The sequence below is a fragment of the Lagenorhynchus albirostris genome, chromosome 3 (genome assembly GCF_949774975.1).
Source record: "Lagenorhynchus albirostris chromosome 3, mLagAlb1.1, whole genome shotgun sequence".
NCBI classification, from domain to species: Eukaryota; Metazoa; Chordata; class Mammalia; order Artiodactyla; family Delphinidae; genus Lagenorhynchus; species Lagenorhynchus albirostris.
This window is the reverse complement of record NC_083097.1, coordinates 5,242,488-5,267,020: the sequence shown is the minus strand read 5'-3', so window position 1 is coordinate 5,267,020 and position 24,533 is coordinate 5,242,488. Positions and strand designations below refer to the sequence as shown.

Here is a 24,533-nt window from a genome sequence, read left to right as displayed (position 1 = left end):
AAAGCACCACCCAGACAGTGGGCTTATCTTCACCTCTCCAGTTGACTTTGGAAAAGCCACTCAACCTCTCTGGGTTTATGGCCTCCACTGTAGGGTGTATAAAGTTAGACTAAATGTCTCCTAGATTCAATAGGTCTGCCCTCACTGAAGTTGGGAAGCAGCCCTGCTTCTCTAGAAAGAAAATTCCATGAAAATTCTGCATGCTTTTAGGAAGGTTCAGATAAAACACGGAAAATCCAGTTCTTAGGGAAGGGCCAGCCCCACAAGCCATGTTAGGCTGTGGGGTTGGACTCTGTCCTGCCTCCTGAAATCAGATCTGCAGACAGGGTCCCTGCAGGGGAGAAGTGACAAGTGGCTGCCCAGTTCCCCCCTCCAGGGCCAGTGTGGATGGAGACCGCGCCCGACCCCTGTCCTTCCTGCTCCCCCAGCCATAGCTTAAACCTGACTCACTCTGAAATCTTCCCTAGTTACCAGTCAGGAAGCCTCTGGCTTTGCACCACGTGGACAACTGCTGCAACGCAATTTAGCATTTAGCTATCTGTGTGTTATTCTTGTCTTATGAGTTTCTCCAGGAGTGAGCCGTGTCTTTAACTTCTACATTCCCTGTATCTGAGTGGGTAGAGAGATGCTAAGTTTGGTTGATTGACTTAAAGTAAGGGACTGGGGACAGAAAGCCAGTGTAGGGTTATAAGATAATTGTATTTGAACCATTGTAATTGCTCAGTCTGAGTCTCTATCCAAGTGTGTTCTAGTGAAATCCTGTTGTTATTATAATTTTCCCATACTGTAAAAATGACACATAAAGTTCATATGACAATTTTTGGTTCCCAAGCACTTTCCCTCATTGTTTAAGTCAATTCTCACGCCAACCTGGTAGGAGTTTACGGCCGAGGAAATTGGGGCTCAAGCAGGTGACGTGACTTGCCAGTATCACACAGACACTGTGGGCATTTGTCTTTCTATACCGGGTCTTTCTCACGAGGCCACAGATTTTCCTCTCAGATAAGGCTGAGTTGTGAAAAATGGAGTAAACTTGGGGGCTGAAAAATCGAGGCCTATTTTTTTTCTGAGTAGTGAATTTTAGATATTGTGAGTCTTCCAGGGACTGTGTGTGTGTGTGTGTGTGTGTGTGTGTGTGTGTGTGTGTGTGTGTGTGTGTGTGTGGAACCTTACTGCTCACAGAGAACTTCCTAAGCAGAAGTAATTCTTGATCTTTATGAAGCCAATGAGCCACGTGCAGTCCCATGCACAGCCCTTGGCCCGCTGCGGAGGGGACACCCAGGAATAAGGGCAGTCAGTCCAGGAAAACTGCTGAACGGAAAGGAGGCACATGTGAGTTTGTACTTTCTCCTGCCCTTGGTTCTGTGTCCACTGGCTGGATTCAAGTTCCTTCCATAAGCGGGCTTGTGGAGCTGGTGGGCCGTGAACATCTGCAGGCCCGTCCAATTACTCCCCTGCTGCTGGCCTGGAGAGGGATGGATTTCTTGGCCTGTGTGGGAATGTGAGCCCAGCAGGACCCACATGCGGGGTCATCGGGAAACTTCCATGGCCAGAGGGCTCTGCTGTTTGGCCAACACTGTCATGTTTTTCTCCAGCCCCCAGAAAGGGAGTTCTTGCTTCAGACTAAGAGTCAAAGCAATAGTTGAATTTTAAATTCTTCTCTGCTGCTTTTAAAATAAGAAAGCCTTATGAATTTCAGTGAAAAATAATATTTCTTTTACCAAAGAGTATTTTTTCTATAACTTCCAGTTTCTAAAAAACCTATTGGAAATGCCATGGAAAAGAAGTCAAGTTTAGGGTGTACAGAGAGGTTGAAATTGAGCCAATGGTCTCCCTCCCCCTTGCTGTTGGCAGTAATCTCTCCCGCCCTTAGGTTATAAGTCACCTCCTGGCTACACCTGAACCAACTGTGGCCAAGCTCTTCAATCAGCTAATAAGCAGTGCTGAAGTGACCCAGCTGTGAATATATAGACATATGTCCAAATATATACATACATTCCTAAAAGAAAGTTGTTTTTATTTCAAAATTTGGAAGAGGAAACTATCTGGAAAGAAAGAAACTCAGGTGCTCTGCCTTGCCGGTGTTTCTGCCCTAGATCTACAATATCCACCGTGTAATTCCATTACAATCAGGAGCCCAGGGGCCCAAAGACCATGGGTTAAACGTCAGGTTTCCAGGATGGAGAATTCCGCTGTGGAGGATCAGGTGAATGGACACTTTAAGTTCATTGTCATCAAATTTCATGACTATTATTACTCACAGGGAACTTGAGCTGGAGGTCAGGCATTTTGGCCGCACAGAACTGCATGTGTATCTGGGGCACATCGGAACATTGTAAAAAAAAAATAAAAGTAGCAATAAAGGGTAGATTTTAGAGGAATGACCAAACCTGCTGGGAGGAGCTGACCCCCGTCCTTTGAGGCGTGGTGTCTCAGATCTCTGATCACCTTGGTGAGTGAACCCAAAACTCTGAATACCCAAAATTGCCTGAAGAATTTAATACAATCAGCAAAGAAAATTCCCCTTCCCTCATAGTGGCAAAATATAATTGGCAACATCAGAGTTTGGCCAAACCATCCCTTAATGCTTCCAGTTAGTTTCTAATTGTCTCCCTGGTTGCTTCTGGGGGCGATTTTAACCCACTGGATTTTTGCAAAGACCATGGGTTCCTAAGACTCTTTTCCTGCACCTTGTTGCAGAATGCTGTCATGGTATTCGTAGTATTTGAAATATTAAATTCTGAAAATAGATTAAATATTTTAAATGGAAGGATAGCCCACAATGACTGGATTCAGGTATGCATGATTTTATTTAAAATGTGTCCAATAAGATTTTTCCACTTGGAATGAACATTTTAACCTCTTTCCGCATATTATTATAAACAGTGTTTCCTCATTTCATGGTTTTTCTTAGAAAGTTCTAAGTAACTCAACAGAAGAGAAAAATGAAATTGTGGGGAGTTAAATAACAGAAATTTATATCCTAGCAAGGGTGCTCACGCATCCCAGCCTCGGGGACACACAAGTGACTACTGGGCCATGCAAATCATCGTACGGTCACTGGGTCTCCTTTGGCAGTTCTGGCATTCCCTGTCACGAGCACACAGAAGAAAGTGAGTAAGGTGACTTCAGTGAATTGGACATTGTCTTTTGCTTTTGGTGGTGGGTTGACCAGCAGAGAGAAGACAGGAACACAAATGTCGTAGGAGCATCTCAGGATATTGGAAGAGACTGTCCGCATCTCACCACCGTTGCTCTGAGCCCCAGGGAGGGCGCCCCTGGCATCTGCACCGTGTGTGCCCCATCATGGCCACAGCACGCCCGGCTTCACCCACGGGCACGGGCTGAGCTGTGGACAACACACACACACACTGCAGCGTCGGCATTGGGAGCACGGTTTAACCAAGTGGTCAGTTGCTGTTTTAAATCACTAGAACCTGGCAATATTAAATTTTTGTTTTCATGAGCCAAAGGTCATAGCACAAATGAGGTCTACATGTCATGACACGGGGCCACAGGAAGACACGTCTTCAAGTTATGTTGACCTGCCAGGGAGAGAAACAGAGATACAGAGCACAGCAAACATGTACTGGTGATGCAGGGCGTTCCTGTTACATATGAACAGCGCCTTTTACATGTAAACGGGTCCAGAATGGGGCACTGAGTTTCCTGCCTGCTCTTTGGAGTTGCTGTCATGGAAAGAAGCTAAGGGCCAAAGGGATGGGGCGGGCGGAGGGGCAGGCGGGCTGGGGAATGTCACCATCTTGACGTTTGTTCTAAAGTGACTTAGAGATGATCATTCATTTATAATTGAAACCTAATCCCAAACAGCGTTGGCTCCCTCTTTCTCTCTGTAAACACATCTGGTCATAAATAACTTAAAAGTCTCCTTGGCATTCAGGATTCAGTTCCGGCTGGAGTGAAAAAGGATGAAGGATGCTCAGCGTGGAGGAGGAGATGTCGGGTATCTGTGTGTGTGCAGAGGCGGCTGAAGCGTCTAACGCACGTTGCAAACATCAGCCGTCGGAGACGGGCGGGGTGACCCAGCCGTACTTTTCATGAGTCTTCACCAAACTCTTAAAGGTAGCTTCGGCTTCCTTGCGACTGAAGGACTTTTTTGATTTGCCCGCTTTTCTACAGATCCGCCCCTGAGTGAGAGGAAAGATAAAGCAGGTTAGAACCCATCAGCAATCCCAATTCCCACCCTCGTTGTGAAGAACACACAAAGTGGCGGGGATTTCTGATGTCTGAATCGGTGTGATGAAAGGGGAGATATGGAACATCACAGCTTCGTTACCAAATGGACGGAGAGGTCCAGTGGCGGGCAAGCTTTTTGGGGAAAGAGAGACACGCGGGCCGCTGGCGTCCTCAGAACGAGCTCAACCCAGGATGCTGGAAGGCGGCCACTGCTCCAGGTCCCATGCCCAAGCGGGGAGGACCAGCTTTATCAAAAGAGCATCGATGCAAAACGGAGCCCATTATCCTGGAGGCAAAATGCTGTTCTAACTTCCCTTCCCTCCCACCACAGAATGCCTTTAATGATAACTTAGAGATACATGTTTATGTATAGATGTGTATATTTATAGATTCACATACACACTTTACAACTCCAACTTTTTATGTTCAAGCTCAGCAGCAATGAATGACTTTCTTGTAATTCATGCCATGAGGGAACCAGTTCCTGAGAAGATGGTAGGGCCATTTCCACGGAGGCGGAAGCCTGTCCTCGAGTCCCCAGTGAGGGGTCCAGGGGAGGCCAATGCTTCCTCACACAACCACCGGTGGTAGGGGGGTGGTGCTAGGAGAGGTCCACTCCCCTCACAGTGACCAGCGATGCTCCGGTCTGAAGGACGGAGCCTTTGGGTCTGCAGAGACCAGAGGGTCTGCTTCATCTCAGGATGGACGCAGGCTCTAGACCATGAGCGAGAAGGGACCAGCAGACACGGCTGAGGTGGTCGTGTCTCGGGCCATCGCCACCCCTCCAGGGAGCCCTGGGGAATGCGGTACACTTGGCATCAGAGGGAATGGGCAGACAGAGGACCCTGAGGGGCTGGGCGGAGCCGGACCCTCCATCAGATGAGTCGGCACCACTCTCAGCCGCTCCCCACGCCGCCTCCTCACGGCCCATCAACAGAAACGCTCTCTTAGTCTCTCAGCTACAATTCCTCGCACTTGACTTCCCTTCACCCGTCCTGGAAGACTTGCTTGTCTTCCCGAGCATCCCACGCACGTGTTTTGTAGGTGGGATGGGAACACCCTGAGTTTCACCCACTAGCAAACGCGTGCACACCGTTCTCAGCAGTCTCCTGTTGTTTATGAACTTTCACTAACAATGCTCTCTGGACAGGCCCTCGGCATGTAATATTTTTGTTACAGCACACTGCGGGTATCTGCCATCTGTGTAAGGGGACCTGAACGGGACCTGGACCTCACCCCCAGGGCCTGGCTGGGCTGCGCCACATACCTGTTCCCTTGTACAGAACTGAGGGCAGCAGTCACCCAGGTCTGTGTGGCCTGGGGACCAAGATCCTCCCATCTTGGGTCTCTCTGATAACCCACCCGTAACTCCCCTGGGAAGACGTCTTCATTCACGGGGGAAATGGCACCGGATCCCTACAAACTGGGAACGGGAGGCTGTTCCACATATCTAAATTCAGAGCTCATGGTTCCTTTTTAACATTTGTCTTTTCAACAGTGGAGACTCAGAGCAAAGCCCAGTTGGTGGTGGGGTGGGGGGGGGCGGTGGCGAGTCAGAAACCCAGAGCTACTGCTTTGCTCTGGCTGCTCTGGACATCCCTCTGGCTGAGCTTTTCCATCCGCCAATCAAGGGCAAGACCACCGCTTCTAATTAGCTGCTTGGTGCACAACAAATGAGCTGCTAAAGGGTGAAGGAAAACTGGAAAAGAAGACAGGAAACCACCATTTATTGGCTTACAGAAACTTCCCCGTCTCTCCTGCTTTGCTTATGTGGTGTAGTTACACTTATAAAAAGGGACTATGAAAAGCTAATACATTTATAATCATCATTATGTGGGTCAAGATCAAAGTCCAACGTTACTTCATTAAACACAGGCAAATGCATCTTTGCAGGGATGTTGGCATCAATTTTTACATAAGTGGGAGCAAGTATCAAGGGCTATTGTTTTGTATAAAATGCAAATTCTAACCATCTCTACCATTCTTTTCCATAATACTGAAAATTTATGGTATGACTTGAGAATTCTGAACTAAAAGCAGCCAGAAAAATACAAGCTCACAATCATCTTGGAATATTCCAACGCTCTTGGCATGGACACAGCCTTTGCTAATTCTTTGTGAAAGTCTCAATTGTTACGAAAAACAACAGATAACCCCCCAGATGAACAGACCAGTCTTTGTTGCCTCTTCTTCCCGAGAAGAATGATGAACATAGAGCACCAGCGCTCAGTCAATTCAGCAGCCGGGAGACAGAGACCGTGTGTGGCGCTCGGAGGGCTTAGCATCTTCACCGCACTCAGCTGGCCACAAAGCACTCCCATCTCGCCCCCGTCTTACACCCTCGTTTGCAGCTAACAAATATCTTTTCATAGATCACCTGTCCTCCTCTGATGGGCTGTTTAAGCATCACCGAGCGACACCCTGGGCTCGAAAACCAGGGCGGCTGTGCTCTTCTTGCTGAAATGCCCTTGAGGTGCCCACTGCACCAAGAAGGGGAGGGTCACTCTGTCCAACCCGGGCCTCTGATGGTCCAGGGCCATACTCATGTTGAACCAACTCCCATTCTTTTCTTTCTTTTTCTTTTTTGTTTTTTTGGCCACACCATGCAGCTTGCGGGATCTCAGTTCTCTGACCAGGGATTGAACCCAGGCCTCGGCAGTGAAAGTGCCGAATCCTAACCACTAGGGCACCAGGGAACGTCTTTATTTTTTTAATTGAAGTATAGTTGATTTACAATGTTGTGTTAGTTTCAGGTGTACAGCAAAGTGATTCAGTTATATATATATATATATATATATATATATATATATATATATATATATTCCCAGAATATGTGTATTATATATATATTCTTTTCCATTATAGGTTTACAAGATACTGAATATAGTTCCCTGTGCTGTACAGTAGGTCTTTGTTGATTATCTGTTTTATACATAGTAGTGTATATTTGTTAATCCCACACTCTTTATTTATCCCTCCCCCACCTTTCCCCTTTGGTATCCATAAGTTTCTTTTCTAGGTCTGTGTGTCTGTTTGTTTTGGAAGTAAGTACATTTGTATCATTATTTTAGATTCCACATATATAAGTGATATCAGATGGTATTTGTCTTTCTCTGTCTGACTTACTTCACTTAGAATGATAATCTCTAGGTCCATCCATGTTGCTGCAAATGGCAATATTTCATTTTTTATGGCTGAGTAATATTCCATTGCATGTATATATATATATATATATATATATATATATATATATATATATCTCACATCTTCTTTATACATTTGTCTGTCGATGGACACTTAGGTTGCTTCCATGTCTTGGTTTTCGTAAATAGTGCTGCTATGAACATTGGGGTGCATGTACGTTTCTGAACTGGTGTTTTCTCTGCATATATGCCCAGGAGTGGGATTGCTGGATTATACAGTAGCTCTATTTTTAGTTTCTTAAGGAACCTCCATACTGTTCTCCAGAGTGGCTGTACCAATTTACATTCCCACCAACAGTGCAGGAGGGTTCCCTTTTCTCCACACCCTCTCCAACATTTATGATTTGAAGACTTTTTTTTTTTTTGCGGTACGCGGGCCTCTCACTGTTGTGGCCTCTCCCGTTGTGGAGCACAGGCTCCGGACGCGCAGGCTCAGCGGCCATGGCTCACGGGCCCAGCTGCTCTGCGGCATGTGGGATCTTCCCAGACCGGGGCACGAACCCGCGTCCCCTGCGTCGGCAGGCGGACTCCCAACCACTGCGCCGCCAGGGCAGCCCTAGCCTTTTCGATGATGGCCATTCTGACCGGTGTGAGGTGGTGCCTCACTGTAGTGTTCATTTGCTTTCCTCTAATGATTAGCGAGGTTGCAGCTCCGTTCTTCCTTCCCGGGTACAGTCTCCTAGAGTCTGGATTTTGGGGAAACCTTCAGCCTAACTCCTCTGACCCTCTGTATTTTCCTCTATAAATCAGGGACAAAACCCACTTTACAGCATCATGATGAATGTCAGATAAGATATTGAATTTGAAAACATTTTGAGAATTTTAAGGTGCGTACAACCAACTAAGAACAGTTTTTCTTATTTTCCTAACATTGATATTTCTCTCTTATCTATTTCCATGTAACTAATACTCAGAGAGTCTTTTCTGGAGATTTTCCTTCAAAACACTCTTGTTTTCCCTAAAATACCGATACTTGTATTTAATGCCAAAGGACCTGATGTGACAGTTTGCTTAGCCCACTGTGATAGCTCTGTGCAAGCATTAAGAGGTTAGAAAAGTAAACTCTCTCTCCTGATTACAATCAGTCTGTCTTGTTCCAGATTGTAAACGTAGGGTTATGTGCAACCATAGGATTCTGACCTAACAAACCTTAAAAATCTCAAAATCTCTCAGTAATATTGATGCCAAGCAATTCTAATGATAACACAGTTCTCTGGGGCTGCATCTGTCAAACAAAACCATTAGTTGGTGCTTTGGTTTGACCTTTTTTTTTTTTTTTTTGCTTATAGCTTTTTGGGGGGACCAATCACGATGATCAACATGAAAACATTTCCACACAGCTAACAAGCGACCCCAGACTCAGGTCCTCGGACAGGCCACCTGGTCTTATGTGGCTTTCATTACCCTGATGTGCACACTGAATTTCAGTCTGGCTCTGTCACTTCTTCACCTCTTGTTCATTCATTCATTTATTCATTCATTCACTCACTCAGTATGTTGGGTGCTGGGCTTAGAAAGACAAAATGATCCTGGCCCCTGCCTGTAGGGCCTTAGAATCATTACGGGGAGAGAATCCGGCGTGTTGTCGCTGCTGAGACAGAAGGGATATGTCGGGGTTTCTCAGCCCCCGTACTGTTGACAACATGGGCTGGATAATTCTTTGTCGTGGGGTGTTCTGTGCACCATAGGATGTTTAGCAGCATCCGTGGCCTCCACCCACTAGATGCTAGCAGCACCTCCTGAGCTATGACATCCAAACTGTCTCCAGACATCGCCAAATGTCCCCTCAGAGATAAAATCACTCCTGAATGAGAGCCACTGGTGTATGGAATAAAGACGGCCCAGAGCAAGGAGGAGATAGTCCATCTCTATTCACTGCTACAAGTCCTCCCCGGGTTAGGAACTGTGCTGGTTACTGGGACTGCAGGGCTTTCTAAACTGGAAACGATTTCGGTCCTCATAAAACTTACAGCTCAGAGGGGAGGATGGATTCTACCTTGGGGGAGAGGAAAAGAGAAGGGGTAGTGTTTGTTGTCTGTGTGGTCAGAAAGATTTCCACATTTGAAGACACTTGAACTGAGCCTTGAAATACGGGTAGTAAATGTTTATCAGGTCATGGTGGGTGAAGATAAGTGGTCCAAAAGTGGTGGTTGAAATATGCAGCTGTATTCAGAGAAGGATGGGCAGACACTTGGTGAAGCTAGGGCACAGTGTGTGTGTGTGTGTGTGTGTGTGTGTGTGTGTGTGTGTGTGTGTGTGTGTGTTCGGTGGGTGTACAGAATTCAAATCCCTGCTCCAACACTTCCTGGCTGTGTGACCCTGGGTGAGTTACTTAACCTCTCTGAATCTCAACTTCCTCATCTGCAAAATAAGCATAGTCACAGGATTATATGACACTGAATTTTTATAGGGATTTAATACGTTAAAATGTATAAGATGCTTGGCACAGTGCCAGGCACATGATGAACACAATAAGTGTGGATTTTTATTTTTGAAACTATCACAGAGGAGCTCATCCTTATTCTTTGGCAAAGTTAGTTTCATTCTGCCCTCTTGGAAAAACACACACACACACACACACACAAAATTCTCTGTCTTTCGTGAGGATATTATGACTTGGCTTATTTGGTCACAAAAACATCTTCAGGCAAATCCAATATTTTGCATTGGATTTCATTTCCTGGGCTGAATTATAGAGCTGCTGCTACTTGTTTTTAAAGTCTTTGCAAGTGTAATTTTTAGTCTAAAAGCGCTCACGCACCCTTACCCCTCTGACGCCGGTTTCAAGCATGTGTTGTGCTCAGTGTGGACTCCCTTCAGGACGCTGGCTGTGGAGGAGAAGCTCAGATGGGTCACACGCTCGGCTTGAGGAAAGCACAGGAACAAGCATCTTTGAAAGGAGGTCCGCTCGGAGAGACAGCAATGATTTTGCCTCTCTTTTAAGGTCTGCTGTTCAAAGTAGATCAACTTACAAGTTCTGAAGGACAGATAAAACTCTACAACGGTTGAGACTGCTTCCAAGAAACTCTTTCCCAAATCAAAACAATGACTCTGAAGCCACTGACCAGTGAGGGAGGGACTTCTGCTGGATCTTTCCAATGGAGCACCAAAGAGAAGCACTTGCGGGTGGAAATGCATTGATATGATTCTGCAGCCCTTACCATAGGTCTGAGAACGTGTGTATGTGCTTCTGTGCATGCATGTTCACATGTGCGCATACCAGTGTGCATATGCATGTGTGTGTATGTACACGAGCATTCACATGTGCGTTTGTATGTGCACACGTGTGTGTGTGTGTGTGTGTGTGTGTGAGACTGTAGTGTTGGGAGAGATGTGAGGGTCCTTGCAGTGACTGGAACCCAAGAGTAACCTTCCCGAGGGAAGCCCCGGGCCTCATACGTCGAATAGGAGGACGGTGAGTTTACAGGGGGGGAGACCTGCTGCCTGTCAGGGGTCCCACCCAGCACCAGCCGAAGTGGGGAGGAGAAGAGGCTGCTGAAAGGGCAGGGAGTGGGGGGCAGAATGGCGCGGTGGGGACACGCCGTCAACGAGCTGGTGTTGGGTTTCGACGTGAAACGCCCTGAATCCCCACGTGGCCTCTGCCCACAAGTGCGATGGCATCTGGTCCACGTCTGGTCACGTCTGCTGATGTGCTGCAGTGGTGTGGCCGCTTTCACACGTACTATCTCATTAAACTCCCACAGACAACACTCCACTTGAGCTTGATCATCAGGGCTGGTCAGGAAAGTGGGCTTCCACTGATCAACTTCATCCCCCAAGCACAGCTGCCTCCTCCAGACCACCGGGTGATGACCGGAGGCCCCTTGAGTTCAAAGCACCAGGGAAAGATGCGTCATGGCCAGGCTCGCAGGAGGCACAGAACCCGCCAGGGAAAGGGCTTTGCTAGTGGGGGTGGGAGGGGCTTGGCGGGCTCCCTCCAGGCAATCAGTGTGTCCAAAGACGCGGAGGCTCAGCCCTTCCCTGCGTCCCATCCCTCTGCTGGGCATTCAGGTCCCTGTGCCCTCCTTGGGTTTTAAGCAGAAGCTCATGTTTCTATTTGCTTCCATTATTTCGACATCCTATAGCAAAGTTATTTAACGCCATCCCCTCACCCCACCCTAGCTATTTGTAATTTAGTTCCAGATCCTGTTTTTTTTTTTTAAGATTTTCTTTTTTGATGTGCACAATTTTTAAAGTCTTTATTGCATTTGTTACAATATTGCTTCTGTTTTCTGTTTTGGTTTTTTGGCCACGAGGCTTGTGGGATCTAGGCTTCCCGACCAGGGATCAAACCTGCACCTCCTGCATTGGAAGGTGAAGTCTTAACCACTGGACTGCCAGGGAAGTCTCCCAGATTTTGTTGATAAGACCTTTTGTGAGATACAAAAACTAAAAATAGAACTACCATACGACCCAGCAAATCCACTCCTGGGTGTATATCTGAAAAAAACCCCCAAACTTTAATTCAAAAACATATATGCACCCCAAATGTTCATAGCAGCATTATTTACAATTGCTAAGATATGGAAGCAACCTAAGTGTCCATCAACAGATGAATGGATAAAGAAGATGTGGTACATATCTACAATGGAATACTACTCAGCCATAAAAAAGAATGAAATATTGCCGTTTGCAGCAACGTGGATGTACTCGGAGAGCATTGTGCTAAATGAAATAAGTCAGACTGAGAAAGTTAAACACTGTATGATCTAAAAAATAAAACAAACTAGTGAATATAACAGAAAAGGAACAGACACAGATATAGAGAACAAACTAGTGGTTACCGCTGTGGGGGGGAGGGCAAGAGAGGGGGAGGGGTTTAAGAGACACAAACTATGATGCATAAAATAAGCTACAAGGTACAATGCAGGGAATATAGCCAGTATTTTATAATAACTATAAATGGAGTATAACCTTTAAAATTGTGAATCACTATAATGACCACCCGTAACACATCATATTATACCTCAACTACACTTCAATTAAAAAAATCAAACTTCTATATCCTCGTCACAAAATGTTGTAAGGATTCTACTATATATTAAAGGTCTTATTTTTATAATATAAATCACAAAAAAAAAGACTGTAAGGCAGATTCTAGAAACTGTCAACTCAAAATATTCACCTCAGAAACAAAAAGCTAAGTTTATCTTTCTGGAAGTTACACCTTGAGGACACAAGGTCTGTTTTATAATTCTGACATTGGGCACTAATTCACAGTCACACACATAAAGGCTATTAGAAAAGCAAGTTTCAAGACAGACCACTAGAACATTCCATAGGAACAAAAGGTGTTGGGGACAGGGCACTTGTGCTGAGCAGCTCTAGGGGCCGCACTGCCAGGTGGACAGAGTGGAGCCACTCTTGGGTGGTTTTAGGTGGGAAAGGCCAGGATCCTCCATTCAGGGACCAGGATGAAAGCTTTGCGCACATGTGCACGTGGATATACCGTCTGCTGGAGAAAGGCACTGCAGTTTCTCCCTAGCAGAAATGTTCTCACAGTGCATCGTGGGCTGCGTGTGTCCATCCGAGGCAGGCAGGGCACCAGCAGGTGATGCTGTGTTTTGGAAAGATGCCTGAGTGAACCCCTGGGGACACCCAGAAGGAAGTTGTGATTCTCTGCCCATCAGGACACAACCTTTCACTGCACACACGTCCAGGGGCGTCACCCTTGTGGTTGACCCATCCTTAAAGACACGCTTGGGTCTATCAAAGTCGTCGACACGGAAGGGACTGTACCCAAGAGGTTAAATGCTTATTTTCTCCTACGGATGCCAACAAGACTGTCTGACGTTACGACCTGTAGCCCAATTATGAGAAGGGAGGTGATGTGGCGGGCAGACCTGGGCCACAACCGTGGGTGATAGGGTGGTCCCCACCAGGACTGGTGTAGACAAGCAGGGAAACATACAATATATCTCTTCAGAAGCGAGTGTTCTCTAGATCAGAGAGTCTCAGCCTGGGCACTACTGGCATCTGGGGGTGGATCATTCTTGGTAGTGGGGCTGTCCTATGCATTGTAGGAGGTCTAGCAGCATCTCTGGCCTCTAACCATCGCATGCAATAGCGGCCCTGTGCCAGATGTAATAACCACAAATGCCTCCACATACCGCCAAGTGTCCCCAAGGGTCGGGACAGAATCGCTTCCCGTTGAGATAGCCTGCTCTAGTCTATGCAAGGAGCATGCTGTGCGGGGTGCAGATGGAGCGCCAAACCTGGCCTGGAGGGCCAGGCAGGGGAGACTTCCTGGAGGAGGCAGTTCAGGAGCTGGACTCAAGGACGAGTGGAGTGATCCATCCAGGACACAGGGAGGGAGACGGGGGAGCACGGGGACTACGTGTCCAGGTGCTCCCGGGAGGACAGAGACGGAGCAGGCGGGGATGGGAGGTGGGTTGGTTCCTGGGGCTGCCGTAACCGAGGGCCATACTGGCTGCCTTAAAAGGACAGAAATTAATTTTCTCTCAGTTCTAGAGGGCAGAAGTCCAAAACCAAGGTGTGGGCAGGGCTGATCCGGGAGGCCCCAGGGGACAATCTGTCCCGTGCCTCCCCCCGGCTTCTGGTGGTTTGTTGTCAATCACAGGCGTCCGTGGGTTTGTGGACGCATCACCCCGATCTCTGCCTTCAGGTCATGTGACCTTCTCCCTATGCGTCTGTCTCTGTGTCACCCTTCCTCTTCTTACCAGGACACTCACTGGTCATGGCATTAGGGCCCATCCTGACCCAGGATGATCTCTTCTTTACTTCTGCAAAGACCTTGTGTCCAAATAAGGACACGTTCATAGGTTGGGGGGGGCAGGGGAGGGAGGGGACGGACTTCAATATACCTTTGGGGCACAACTGTCCCCACTGTAGGAGGTAAGGCTGACAGAAAGGTCAGTACCTGCATCTCTCCTGGAGGGGACAGAGTGCAGGGTCCGGGTTTCCTCTGGGATGGGTCACTTGGGAGGTGGGTGGCCGTCAAGTACGGGGTGGGGGCCAGGTGCCTTATTGCCACCGCCCAGAGAAGATGGGCAAGGGCCTGGCCCGGGACAGAGGCAACTCGTGGGGAGGGAAAGGGGCTGAGAGCAGCCGGGCGACGCCTGCAGGACTGGGAGGGATCTGTCGTTGAGGGAAGGAAGCAAGTTTCTGACCCTGGAGGAAACAGGGTTCCAGGGTAAGATACGAGCCCTTGGGAGCAGGTGGGAGGTGAGGCAAGAGGAGAAGCAGGAAGTGGAGGGCTTAGCAGCTGGACCCAGCAAGGGGACCTCGGGGAGGCGGGCACAGATGGCGGTCCACGAAGGGTGCCTGCGAGCGTCCGAAGAGCATCTGTGGTCCAGCCCTCAGGAAGAAACAGCCATCTCAGAAGTGTGATGCTCCCTTGATTCATCATAAAATCAGAACTTTAGAAACTCTTCTCGACCTTATTTTTTAGCAATCACTGCATGTTAAAAAAAATCTGGTTCTTTGGAAAAGTGCAGCTTAGCTATCAGAAAGTCCCAAAAGAGCAACCTGTATTTCCCACAGATTAATAAGTGCCTGCCACGGAACAGACCTCGTGCGGGTTGCTGGAGACACCAGGTGAGGCCAGGTGAGGGAGATGTCCAGGGCTTGGCCTGGGCCTCGTGGGCAGCAGCCGTGGGAATGCATGAAGGAGTAAACACATGAGTGCCACGGGCCAGACTCGTGTTCCCTCCCCGGCAGGACCACAGGCCATCTTTCCACGGCACTGACGCTCATCTGGGTGAAGGATGAGAATAATGCCCAGGATGCAAAGCCACTGCAGTCAAGAAGGAATATTTCCCTGGTGGAACATTCTAGAATTGTCCATTGAGAAACCTTATGGAAGGACAGACTCTCTGTGACAGTCTCTAAAATAGCTTCCCAATTATTAGGCGATAAATGTCCTCAGATATTTCCTTTTGATTTTTGTGAACCTCTCAGGAGGACAAAGTCAGCATCAGTTTTATATAACCTGGATAATATTAATATTTAATAGAAATTAAAGTGAAACCACATTATTTAACCCAGTAGTCCCCCTTAGACACCGTTTCACCTTGTGTGATTTCAGTTACCCTTGGTTGACCATGGTCCAAAAATATTAAATGGAAAATTCCAGAAATAAACAATTCATGAGATTTAAATTGCACACTGTTCTGAATAGTGAGATGAAATCTCACGCTCAGGCAGATCTTGGAGATATTTCAGGTTTGGTCCCAGACCATCGCAATAAAGCAAATATTGCAGTAAAGACAGTCACACAGATGTTCTGGTTTCCCAGTGCGTATAAAAGTTATGTTTACACCACACTATAGTATATTAAGTGCGCAACAGCACTGTGTCTAAAAAACAAATTAAACATTTAAAAACAGCATTAATTAAAAAATAATGTTGTTGACAAAGAATGGCACTGATAGACTAGCTTGATGCCGGGTTGCCACAAACCTTCAATTTGTAAAAGACACATCTATGAATTGCAATAAAATGAAGTGTGCCTGTCCCACTCCATCTCACCTGGGACGTAAGTCATCCCTTTGTCCAGCATCTCCACGTAGTACATGGGAAAAAACATAGTATATGGATTCGGTACTACCCGCGGTTTCAGGCATCCAATGGGTGCCTTGGAATGTAATCCCCTGCAGATATGAAGGGACAACTTCATTATCACTAAAAAATCCTCAAGCCACTGGCAGCATCAAAGGCATACCTCATGGATACTTTTGATTCTTGCAAAACATAAGCATCTCTTTCTTCTACACTTTAAAGAAAGTTCTAGCAATTATGGAATCTGTTTTAAGACAGATTATATTTTCTTGGAAGAAGCAGACAGGGGAAAAGGAACTTTTTGCTAAAACTTTAAACTGTATCAGATAATCATTTCGAAATTATGTTTCCTGGAGATTCCACTAACACTTCTGCTTAAGTGGCTGGGTCCCAGTGGGTTTCACTAGCTGTGTAGGGACACAGGCAGTGGCAGCTGGACGTACTCTTTAAAGGCAATCTCGGTGATGGTGTCTCGTCCTTGCCGTGTGCTGGGCAGTGTTCTCAGGATTGGGCTCGAACGGACTCCTTAAACCCTCTCTGGAGCCCCGCCAGGTGGGCTCCGCTACCGTCAACCCTGATTTATAGATGAGGAGACAGGCACAGACAAGCCAGTCACGTGCTCGAAGCCACACAGGATCCCCACGCAGGACCGGAGGCCACGCCCTGAACCCCAAAGCCAGGTCGCCTCTCAGAACATGGAGAAGTTTCGCAGGTGTCAGCGAGAGAAAAAGATACCAACCCTCCGCTGCAGAGAACGCTGCCCGGCCTGGCCTTCCCTCATTGGATGTGGGCCCCGGGGTCACTGAACCCCTCTATCCCTCTGCACCGCAGCCTCCTTTCAACGTGGAGCTCCGGGCCTCCATCCCACGTGGAAACCCCGAGCCGTTCAGCACCGAATCTGCCTTTACCACCAAAAGCCTGGTCCTCCAGCCACAGTCGTGTGGACCTCGGGCCCCTGCCCAACTCTGGGGGCCTCGCTCTGCGAGGCCTCCTTCACCCACACGCCCTGTTGCCTGGGACGCCGGCCACCTGCGGTTTCCATTTGCTGCGCACAGGACGTAGGCAGAGCTGCTGGCCACAGGCCGAGCCGAGGGCGGCGTGTTCCATTCTCAAGGCTGAAGTGCCTGTTTAATGCAACACAACCACAGCTTCCAGATTTTCTACTTGCGAGCTGAGTCCGGCCGCCGGCATGTGGCGTTCTAGAAAAGCTCCCGAGTGCGCCCTCTGCCTTGCCGGACGATCCCCACGGGGGCAGCTCATCATGGGCGCGCTTCCCCAGCTGGCTCCACTGACAAGCACGCGGTCACTTAGCAGCCTTCTTACTGGGACAGCTCCATGTGTGCCCTGCACCCGGCGAGCGAACAGGGATCGGTGGTGTTCTCCTACCCAACTGGACTTCTCAGGTCAGAATCCAACCCTCTGTCCTACACAGGCAACCTTCCAAGGGCACCACGTTTTCCCTTCTGGGAACACATTTTGAGAAGGACGAGAATTGTGGTTCATCCCCCCAGCACCCCACTGGTTTTGGAGTCCACCTGTCCATTCCCTGCAGCCCCCTGTTCTGGGGGTGGGACCCCACTGACTCTGGCCTACGGCCACTCACCCACTGGGGCCCCATGACACGCGAGGCTGCCCCTCTCCCGCCACGTAGCCTTGATTTAAGGACCAGACACTGGGGATGCGGATCCTTCCTGCTGCTGCCTGGGGGAGATGCAAGAAGGGGTGCATGGGCTGGGGCAGGGGGGGACTTTGTTGGAGAGGCCGGGTCTTCCTTTATCCTGGGGTGGCCAGAGCTCACGGCTGCAGCGGGAGGAGACACCCACTCCCCACACCTCGTGCCCCCGTGCCCTCCCGAGAGAAAGCGGCCGTGCTGACAAGGGCCACTCACTCCTGCAGCTTCACCCCACATGCACAGGGCTGGGGGGAGAGAATCTGCTTCCAGCCGGTGCCCTTCTGGGGGGTCTGCTGTTGATTTTATGACCCTCAGTAAACCAGGTGACCTGGACACTCTCGTTACCCACTCCCGTCGACGGAAGCAATTCTGTGTGAGCACAGACAGTAGTTACGGCCATGCCATCGGTGGGAAGTCCAGAGAAATAAAGGAGACTGAGACTGTCACTAGGAAAGGTGACAAGAATCCGCTCAGGAAATTAACCTGTCAAAACAGAGGGCAGCCGCCTTCTGCCCTCGGCCCTGCCAGCAGAAGCTTCAAGAGTTTGATGAAATAATCCCAAACTGTGTTGTTCTAGAAAAATTACATCAAGAAGTAACCCAAGACTTTCACAGGCAACCAAGGTAACATATGCTTTCACTCCCGGGATGGCTTGATGGTTTCTAGTTTCAGGAGGCACGTCCGTCTTTGCGATTTATGGTGACACCTCCCAGCATCAATGTTTTCCACGAGCAATGTGACCTAGTGACAGAGAAAGTTCCCACCGCACGACACAGTTGGTGCAGGAACGTCAAAGTGCTAAAGGAAATTCTGCCACATTAAAAAATAAATGACATTCTGGAATCACTGGAAGTCGCAAGAGGTATTTTCCAGAAAAACTCAAAGGTGAAAATGTTACGATTTGAGCACCAATTTTCTAATATATATTACTTTTGAGAAGAGTCTGTTTCTGCTGAAAAAGTACAGCAAGACAAAGACTCTGTGTGGATTACTTTATTCTCTGCTACTTTACTGATTTTCAGTAAAGGAGTGGTGTTCAGAGAGATGTGAAATTTCAGCTCTGCCCACTGGAGAGGCCTCATTCCTGCCCTTCACCTGGTTCTAGTAGGATGGGCACAAGAGGGCAGGGTCTGTGGTCAGCTTGGTTTTCTTTCTTGAAGCACTGGATAAAGATGGAAACGACTGTGATGGGACGTGGATGAAGCCTTGGACAATAGCCCTGAATGCGCAGTTTGTCTCTAAAGGGCCACGCAGACTGGTCTCCAGTCCACAGGTCATGGTTCACACATGCCCTGTGCGGGGTCTCTGGAGTCCACACCTCAGCCTCCCCTTCCCTCCCAGATGCCGGTCACTTCCTGCTGGACACATGCCGCAGGCCAGCCACTGCTGCCTCTGTGTGGACACTGCTAGGATACAACTCATTACCTTCCTGATTAAAGAATTTCTCTCTAACCTCCCTATTTTTACTTTGACCTTCTATTTATACATAAATTAAAAAAAATATTGTTCATACCATTTTAAAGGTTATTATCCATTTATAGTTATTACAAAATATTGGCTATATGCCCCGTGTTCTACAATACACCCCCTGAGTGTATCTTACACTGCATAGCTTGTACCTCCCACTTCCCCAATTTGCACAAAACCCGCCAGCTTTCTAGTCAACGGTTTCTCAAAGTCTGGAACGTCATCCAGAGCCCCTCCCTCAGCCTAGGAGGTCTGTTGGGCCAGCCCTTCCAGTCTGAAGGTGCTGGGGGCTCTGGTCACCCCTGTCCTGGGAGGGAGCAGCTCCCCGTAAGCCCCACCTCAGGCCAGTGCACCTGCCCTGAATCTCAGCAGGTGGCCTGTGTGAGGGCTGGGTGCTGGGGACAGTGCACCAAGAATCCCTAATGGCGCTGAAGCCAGGAGCCCATGAACTTGGCCTGAGAAAGCGTCCTACATCACCTCCTACATCAGTTTGGCTGGGAGGGGTCATGGCCTGAGCCGAGCTCTGTTTGGGAGGCGGGGGGAGGCTTGGAGGGCACTCGGAGGTGGGGGGAGAAGCCCAGGAGGTGGCAGACGGGCAGACAGGCACTCAGTCTGTGGCAGGAGGCCAATCGGGGTGCAGGGAACGTGGGAGGGTCTGCCCTGCTGGCCCTGCCCCGCCCCGCCATGTGACCATGGACTTTCAGCACCGACATGACCCGGTGGTCCCAGGGCTCACAGGTGAGACCACCCACCGAGGATGGGCAGAGCAGGGATTTCTGAGCCCCTGGAGCTGGGGAAGAGATGTTTACACCTGTCTCTACACCAAGGTCGGGGGGATGCTCCTGCCCAGTGAAAGGCAACCATTAAGGGGGGCAACTAGCGTCCAGCAAAGACAATCGTGGTTTGCTTGCACAAATGCAAAATAAGGAGACTCGTAGGCAGGTGGGCATCGCCAACAGGATGTGACCTGAAACATTATTCCAAGCAACGAAAAGAGCCAGAAAAGTGTCACCAGGAACGTGTCACTCACGGGGCTTCTTTCCTTTCTCAGCATGTCCGCACACACTGGTGTAGGTTTGGGGTGGGTTTTGCACACTTGTGAGATGCACCTGTGCCTATTCAGGGGGACCCCAAGTTTCCATTCCATCCCATAGAGTCAAAGTGGGGTCCTGCACCCCATCCTTCCTCAGGTCCCGCCTACACAGCAGCTCCCTGACCCCCGAGCAACCCCCCCATGGTCTTAAAATGGGGTTTTTTAAAATAGACCCACAGACATAGAAAACAAACTTACAGTTACCACAGGGGAAGCAGGGGAGGGATACATTAGGAGGATGGAATGAACACACACACAAATACTATATATAAAAGAGAAAACCAACAAGGACCTACTGTATAGCACAGGGAAGCCTACTCAGTATTTTGTAATAACCCATAAGGGAAAAGAATCTGAACAGTAATATGTGTAACGGAATCACTTTGCTGTACACCTGAAACTAACACGACATTGTAAATCAACTATACTCCAATTAAAAAAATGGGGTGCTTTCCCCCGTGGGAAAAGTGGCCAGCTACATGCTGGAAAACATTTAATAAGCAAGCACTTTGTAGTAAACTTGGGCCACGCCTGGTGTATTTGCCCCAGAACTGACTCTGACCGTCTTGTGCGCTGGCTGTCAATGCAGTGCTAATGAGGGGCAGGGCCGGGGGCAGAGGTAGTGCTCCGGGAGGCTGGCAGGAGGGAAGTGTGAGCGCGACCAACACTCCCCCACCCCCTCCCTCCGAGGTTGCAGATACTCCCCAGATAGCCAAGCAGGCAGTTCCCCGGGAGCCACGGCAATGGGTGTGAAGACCTTATCCTAACACAGGAATCCTAGCGCACTTGATCTTAACAGCTACATGCGTTTCATCAGGCGTACTTTCTGGAGGGTCTTGGGGTGAAATGCAGCACCCATAACTGGGGCGGGTGCTGGAAGCCTGTGCGTTTCTGCCCCGCGAGCATCCGTCACAAGCCAGCATTTCACGTCCAAGCCTGGAGTCTACTGCTCCCTGCATCGTGCCCCTGCCTCCCCTGGCTTCCCCCATCCCACCTCCCTACACTGCCTTCCTTGCATCATTTTCTTGTTAAATTAAGAAAGCACTAGGGGTGCAAAGAGCCCATTTAGCCATGTGCTATGAAGACCTGGATAAAAGTAAGGCATGCAAACATTTCAGGGCTACATGCTGTCATCCGTATTTGCTGGTGTCATACACGTGTTGGTTACAGTGCAGAGGAAACCCAACGCATGCTTTTTCTGTTTGTGAGAACATGCAGGGCAACAATATGGCGTGAAGGAGCTTGCTCTGTGTTGAGAAGCAAGGGGGTGGGGATCTTTCTGGAAAATGTGGTATTCTGTTCCCAGAAAATAGTCTCAAGATTGTAATCAAGAAAGGAAGCTGGTTCTAAATTCAAATTTCTGGCCTCTGTCGGAAAAGCTTAGAAAACCGAGGGGCTGATTTTGGTTGACCTAATAAAAATTAAAAAGTGATTTTCTACAAGCACCTGGGATGGCTATTATTACTTTTAGGTCATCACTTTAGGGATGTTCTGATTTCAGCTCTTGTATCTGTATACGCGTGCTGCTACAGAATCCTTTCCTTCTGATGAACTCAGAATCATAATGAGCAGAGAGAAGAACTCAGTCAGTGATTTTTATAAACATCACAGGGGATCTTCAGACAACACATACTTTGTCATACGACACAGGTAAAACTTGTTTCAGTCACAGCTCTGAGGGATTTCCATGTATAAACTCGCTCCATCCACACCACAGAGAGATCACTATACGCGCCATCACGACGAGGAGACTGAGGCTCGGAGTGAAACTGTCCCAGGTCACACAGCAGGTAGGTGGTGGAGCTGGGATCTGAACTGGCGCAGCTGGATTCCAGAGTCCCTGCCCCTCGGTGCTCTAGAGAAAGCGGCTGTCAGTGATGGAAACATACATACTGGGTGGTTTGCTGCAGTGGCTCAGCCCCATATATGCCTAGATTATCAGCAGGTTTGCATGACATTGGTTCAACTTTTGATTGAGCATTTCACAATCGTATTTAAATGCTAAATAGAATTTTCAGGCAATATGCCCAATTGTGCCTGTCCCTTTAAAAAAAAAGATCATTTTATTTATTTATATCAGACTATTTATTTATAGCAGACTCTTAGGTCCTTTCCTAGCCCCACCACCTCCTCTCATCTCAATCCGGATTATATTTGTGTCATTTCATTGTTTCCCCAAATTAATTTTCCTCTTTTGTACGAAGGCACTGAGCTTTGGAGCCAGAGGAAGAAGTCTTTCCCTCCCTCCAGTCCTTTTCCATGAGCACATGAACCTGCTGTTGCCCGTGACGGGTCGGGGAGCTTGTCTTTTATCGAAACCCGTGTGAGTGCTGAGAACTGCAGTCACAGACCCGCAGGGATGCGTGTGCGACACATCCCTGCTGAAGGAGCACGCCAAAGCACAAAGGGCGGGCGTTGTAATGGAGACAGCATTGCCAGGTTGACTTATGATCGACCTGCGGGCTACTTCTGCTTTACAATGCTGTGTAAACGAGACCCGTTTTACAAATTGAGGACAATCCCTGCAAAGCTTGCTATGGTTTCTCCATCATTTTCAACTGACCTTTCTCATTTGCATCTTCGCTCCTTGGTGTGGCAGAGAGAGCAACTATTACCTTCCGTGATAAAAAGGGTGGAAGTGGGGGCTGGCAGGTGGGGAATGGGGTCACCCCATCAAGAAATGCTGGAGTCAGGGCTGGAGCTGGGACCCCCATCGGATTCCTAAACATTCCTCCCACATTATCTAAGGCAGTAAGCAGCAGCTTCCTAGGTGCTACCAAACCCCACAGATTTGGGGAATTTTAGAAGTGAGACCAAAAGGACCCTCTGATTCATACATCATTAGCAACATAATCTCAAGGTCAAGACTACACCATGGCAAATCCAGTTACTTTAGTTTTCTTTATTAAGATCAAGTTGGGTAACTATTTGGTCAATATAATTGTACACAATAACAATTAATGTAGCCAAGAAAACCGATTTAGCCACAGAGAGCCCAATGGTGCCTCTATAAAGACACAGCATTCGAGAAAAAAATCCTAGAGGTATGTTTGCACACACGACACATACAAACTGTGTTTTGCAGATACATGAACTCTTCTTAAATGACAGACTTTATATTAAACCTCATAAAAACTATATAAATTGAGTACAAATATATTCTCAAGACATCTAAAATGTAATAAAATTAAATAATGCAGTTTTTATAAATTAGATTTCTAATTACACAACAGCATACATCAAATATTTTGAAGATTCTTACTTTTAAGTTTTTGAAACCTAGCTGGACACTGCAGGGCCTTCTGGGGGACAGACTTCTCTCCCCTAGCCCCGCCTCTTGTTTATAGAAAAGCTTTAGCCTTCTAGGCCCTCCCCGAGTCCCAAAGAACAAATCTGATCAGAGAAGTGAAAAATGCAGAAACAAAGGAAAACAGTCAAGCAAGACAAAATACTAATAGTTTAGCCATAAAACAAAGTCAAGGACTTTTAGTTCCTTCTCAAGAGCTACAGATAACATCCTGAGCCATATCCTTGAGCTGTTTTGCAGATACTAAGTCCCCACCAGGTAGAAGAAATTAACTGCATGCTGCCCACAAGCACCTAGACCCCAGACCGGTTGGAAGCAGAAGGTTGGTGATGTTGACTCCCGAAATACCACCTGGTTATCTCACCTCCGACCAATAAAAAAATGTCCATGAGCTGATCAGGCACCCTTTGACCCTCACCCTTAACACTGTCTTAAAAACCCTTCCCTGAAAGCCGTCGGGGACTTCGGGTCTTCTGAGCACGAGCTACCCATTCTCCTTGCTCGGCCCCATGTTGGATGCCTTGGAAAAAACACGGTGCTTTCCTTCACCACAACCCGGTGTCAGTGGATTGGCTTTACCGCGTGAGGGCGAGCAGACCCAAGTTTTGTTCGGTAACATTTGTGGGAAGAAATGAGAAAGACATGCTGGCTGTCAGTTGCTAGCCTATTGTAAGTTAAGGGAATTATATTTCAATTTTGGATACTTAATTTTAACCGTGGATATAAGGTATGGATTTAGTCTCTAAGGCAAATTCAGGTCAGCTATGATTATGTATTTTATTCCCACAGTCACCTGTTTTCGTATGCCTGTGAACACACAGGGCACAGGCTGGAGGTGAACAAAACCACTTCTCATTATGTGTCAGGATAAACATGTGAGGCTATGGCATCTCTACTCACTGTCTTGGGTACCCAAGGCCTCAATGAAAGCATCACACAACTACATAACCGGCACCCAGCGTGTGCACCAGCACGCTCCCTGAGGAGGGAATGAGGGATCTTACAGGATTATCAGCACTGATCTGAAGGCTCCTTTACGTCCCAGCCAGAATTCCAAAGAAAAGGTAGAACATG

The 24,533-nt window shown here is 48.1% G+C and overlaps 1 protein-coding gene across 1 annotated transcript in view; it reads right to left on the bottom strand.

Annotated features, from left to right (window-relative positions):
• Window positions 1-2,791: 2,791 nt before the first annotated feature.
• The window catches only part of UBE2QL1 (ubiquitin conjugating enzyme E2 Q family like 1), a 45,286-nt gene continuing 23,544 nt past the window's right edge, over window positions 2,792-24,533 (bottom strand). Inside the window, exon 2 of the mRNA XM_060146849.1 lies at window positions 2,792-4,148. Within this exon, the coding sequence (XP_060002832.1) occupies window positions 4,017-4,148 (132 nt within the window). The 3' untranslated portion in view covers window positions 2,792-4,016. The remainder of the gene's footprint in view (window positions 4,149-24,533) is intronic.